At 65.6% G+C, this 3,572-nt stretch overlaps 1 protein-coding gene across 2 annotated transcripts; it reads left to right on the forward strand.

The window, feature by feature from the left end:
• Window positions 1–1,750: 1,750 nt before the first annotated feature.
• LOC113481385 (class II histocompatibility antigen, B-L beta chain-like) lies at window positions 1,751–3,572 on the forward strand. 2 transcript variants are annotated; one of them, XM_026850937.1, is made up of 6 exons: window positions 1,753–1,942; window positions 2,232–2,501; window positions 2,748–3,029; window positions 3,112–3,218; window positions 3,295–3,318; window positions 3,489–3,572. In XM_026850937.1, exons 1-6 carry the CDS (start codon window positions 1,852–1,854, stop codon window positions 3,495–3,497), a joined length of 783 nt encoding a protein of 260 aa, XP_026706738.1. In that variant the 5' UTR covers window positions 1,753–1,851; the 3' UTR covers window positions 3,498–3,572. The 2 variants fall into 2 exon arrangements, with proteins under 2 accessions (XP_026706739.1, XP_026706738.1); XM_026850938.1 differs by lacking the exon at window positions 3,295–3,318 and having other exon boundaries at window positions 1,751–1,942.

The following is a 3,572-nucleotide window of genomic DNA, read 5'->3' on the forward strand; positions in this document are numbered from 1 at the left end:
GGGCACCTTCTCCAGTCGATTCCCTCACCAGCTGTGTCAGGAAGTTATTTCCCACACATTCCAGGAATCTCTGGGTCTGGTCCCACTTTGCTGTGTTGTATTTCCAGCAGATGTCTGGGAAGTTAAAGTGTCCCACAAGAACAAGGGCAAGGGATCATGAGATTTCTCCTAAGTGCCTATAGAATATTTCATCCACCTCTCTGTCCTGGTTGGGTGGCCTATAGTAGACTCCCACTACAACATCTGCCCCGTTGGCCTTCCCCCTGATTCTAACGCAAAGACACTCCAGCCTCTCTTCACTACACTTGTCCTCAAAGCAATCCTAACTGTCCCTGACATGCAGCGCCAGCCCATCACCTCTCCTGCCTTGTCTATCCCTCCTAAAGTGCTTGTAGCCATCAACTGGAACACTCCAGTCATGGGAGACATCCCACCATGTTTCTGTGATGGCCACTACATCATAATTTTCCTGTCTCATCATGGCTTCGAGCTCCTCCTGTTTGTTACCCATGCCGTGTGCATTGCTATACATGGAATTCAGATGGGCTGATGTCCCCAGCACCTTCTTGCTCGATCAACATGTTCTCCACTGGGAATGGACTGGCATTAAGCTCAGGTCCTGCTCACTGCCATGTGGCTCCCCAGGGCTCCCCTGTGGACCCCCCATGGGGGCAGGGAAGCCCTGTTGGGGACAGGAGCCCCCCCTGAGCCTCTTCCCACCGCTGCAGGCTCCTGGGACTGGGAGACATGGGGCCCCTGTGGAAGGGAGTGCCTGGCCCCCCACCTGTGCTCCAGCTCCATCTGGTTCGTCTCCAGGTGCTTTGTTACCCTGAGGCTGGGCCAGTGACTCTCCAGCCAGGCTGGGGGACCCTGACAGGCTCCCAGATATGCAGTGGGGGAGGGCAGGGAGGTCCCAGGGCCCTGGGGCACCTGCGTTCCTGCCCCACACCTCAACACCCGCCTCGGCCAGGCCATCGGAGCTCTTGCAAAGTGACACTCCTGATTGCTGGGTGCTGCTGGGACATCGTGACGCCAAGGGACACTGGAGACCGGACCCCCCTTCCTGCACCCTGCCCTGCCCCCCTGGCATGCACCTGGGGACTCCCCCAAGGTGTTCCCCGCACTTGGAGGGATGGAGCTCCCCACGCCCTGATCCAGGGCCTGATTGTGCCCCGGTGCCAGCCTCTCCGGGTGCGGGGCACCCCCTGCCCCACCTCTGCCCCCAGCCCCAGGCCCCCCCAGCCCGGCAGGATCAGCACTGCCAGCACCGCCAGCAGGATACCCCATCCCCCCGCCATCGCCTCTCCTGGCTCCGGGCAGCGGGAGTGGGACCAGGCGAGGGGCAGGTGTTGCGCTTGGGCCGGGGAGATGAGTGCTGGAGCCCCTCCCGAACCTGGGGGACAGAACCCCCCCGGACTCTGGCCCAATAGGAGGGAGCCCCACTGCTGACTCGGCTGTTCCCAGGCAGAGCAGCAGCACAGGGCACCGTGCAGTGCAGACAGACGGACAGACGGACGCCCAGGCAGGACCCCAGCAGCAGGGCACAGTTTGGGCCCCCCCCACATCGCGGGGTTCCTCGGGGCCCGGCTCCCCCCAGTCTCTGGCATCCGGGGGACGCATGAGCCGGGTGCTGCTCCCGGCCCTGGGGTGCAGCGGGGGGATGAGTGTCGGAGAGAGCCCTGCGCGGCCCGGCTCTGCCTGGTGACGGGTGATGCTGCCCAGCATCGCTCCTCACTGGGCTGCACTGGGACTCCCAGTCCCGCACTGGGCAGGACCGAGGCCATTCCCCGAGCGGACAGAGTGCAGCTGTCTCGGGGGTCCCAGTACTTGTCCAGCTCTGCTGTGTCAGCGATGGAGACTGGTCGTGTCCTGGGAGCTGGGGCTGTGCTGGTGGCACTGGTGGTGCTGAGAGCCCACCCAGCTGGTGGCGAGGAGCCCTCGGGTGAGCTCAGAGCCCTGGCACTGGGAGAGTGTTGGTGGGGATGGGCCCACCCGTACCCTGGGGTCTGGGGTGGGGGGTGGTCGCCCCGCTGCTGAAGCGCAGGAGCTGCCCCTTGGCTCAGCTGTGTCCTGGCTCCCTCCTGAGCCCCCTTTTCTGGGGCTCTGTGTTGTTCCCCCCCCCCTCCCCCCCCACTCTCTCCCCAGTGTCCAGGCTGAGAACTGGTGCCCTGGGGGGCAGGATACCAGTGCCAGCCCCGTGGCCTCCCGTGAGGGCCTCCCTGCTCACACAGAGGTTATCCTGGAGATGGGTGAGGCCGAGTGTCAGTACCTCAACGGCACCCAGCGGGTGAGGTATGTGCAGAGGTACATCCACAACCGGGAGCAGTACGCGCACTTCGACAGCGACGTGGGGCTCCATGTGGCCGACAACCCCCTGGGTGAGATCCAAGCCAAGCACTACAACAGTCAGACACAATTCATGGAGCACAGACCGGCTGAGGTTGACACATTCTGCCGGCACAACTACGAGGTTTTGACCCCCTTCCTCACAGAGAGGAAAGGTGAGAGCATGGCCAGGCACAAGCCAAGGCCCCAGGCTCGCAGTGGGCAGAGCATGTCCATGCTGGGCAGCCCCCAGCAAGGCCCCTGCGCCCTTCCCCGAGCGTGTGAGTCCCTTGCCCCCTCCCTGGGCATGTCCTGCGTGGGGAGCAGAGGGGCAGCACTGGGCCAGGCTGGGGGCAGGCGTGTGGGGCAGCCCTGGGGCTCTGTCCCCAGCCCTGGCCCAGTGCCCTCCCGCTCTCTCCCAGTTCAGCCCAAGGTGAGGGTCACACCCATGCAGTCGAGCTCCCTGCCCCAGATCAAGAGGCTGGCTTGCTACGTGACGGGCTTTTACCCGGCGGAGGTCGAGGTGAAGTGGTTCCACAACGAGTGGGAGGATACGGAGCGCGTGGTGTCCACGGACGTGATCCCGAACGGAGACTGGACCTACCAGGTGCTGGTGATTCTGGAAACCACCCCGCAGCGTGGGGACACCTACACATGCCAGGTGGAGCACGTCAGCCTGCAGCACCCAGTCCGCCAGCGCTGGGGTAAGGCCCTGCGTGGTGCCCTGGGGAGGGCGGGGAGGGGGCCGGGCCCCCCAGGCCTGACCCCCTGCTCTGGACCCCACAGAGCTGCAGTCGGACAGCACCCGCAGCAAGATGCTGATGGGGGTGGGGGGCTTTGCGCTGGGGCTCATCTTCCTGGCGCTGGGGCTCGGCCTCTACGTGCGCAAGAAGGTGAGTGGGGGGACACTGGGGGGTGGCCCCGGGGCATCTCCCGTGCCCCCGCTGACCTGCTCTCTCTGTGTTTCAGGGTGCCTCGTTCCCCGGGCTGCAGGTACCGTCCATCACCCCCCGCCCCGCTCCCCGCTCCCTGCATGGGTCGGGGTCCCCCCCACGCTCGGGGGCAGCGCGTCCGGCGGGAGCGTGTCCCCCGCTGGTGCCGGGGCAGAGCCCTGGGGACGCGCCGTCCCCCGTCCCGGCGCTCACCCCCTCTTCTCCCCACAGGGCTCCTGAGCGACCTCCTGCCCCCGCTGCTCCGCTGCGCCGCTGCCCGTCCTCTGCTCCCCCGCGTCACCTCTGCCTCGCACC

The sequence above is a fragment of the Athene cunicularia genome (assembly GCF_003259725.1).
Source record: "Athene cunicularia isolate RWA chromosome 5 unlocalized genomic scaffold, athCun1 chr5_part4, whole genome shotgun sequence".
Classification (NCBI taxonomy): Eukaryota; Metazoa; Chordata; class Aves; order Strigiformes; family Strigidae; genus Athene; species Athene cunicularia.

Coding starts and splice junctions, on each gene's coding strand:
- LOC113481385 (XM_026850937.1), top strand. CDS start 1,852: ATGGAGACTGGTCGTGTCCTGGGAGCTGGGGCTGTGCTGGTGGCACTG. Junction 3,030..3,111: donor CCCAGTCCGCCAGCGCTGGG/GTAAGGCCCTGC, acceptor TGGACCCCACAG/AGCTGCAGTCGGACAGCACC. Junction 3,219..3,294: donor GCCTCTACGTGCGCAAGAAG/GTGAGTGGGGGG, acceptor TCTGTGTTTCAG/GGTGCCTCGTTCCCCGGGCT.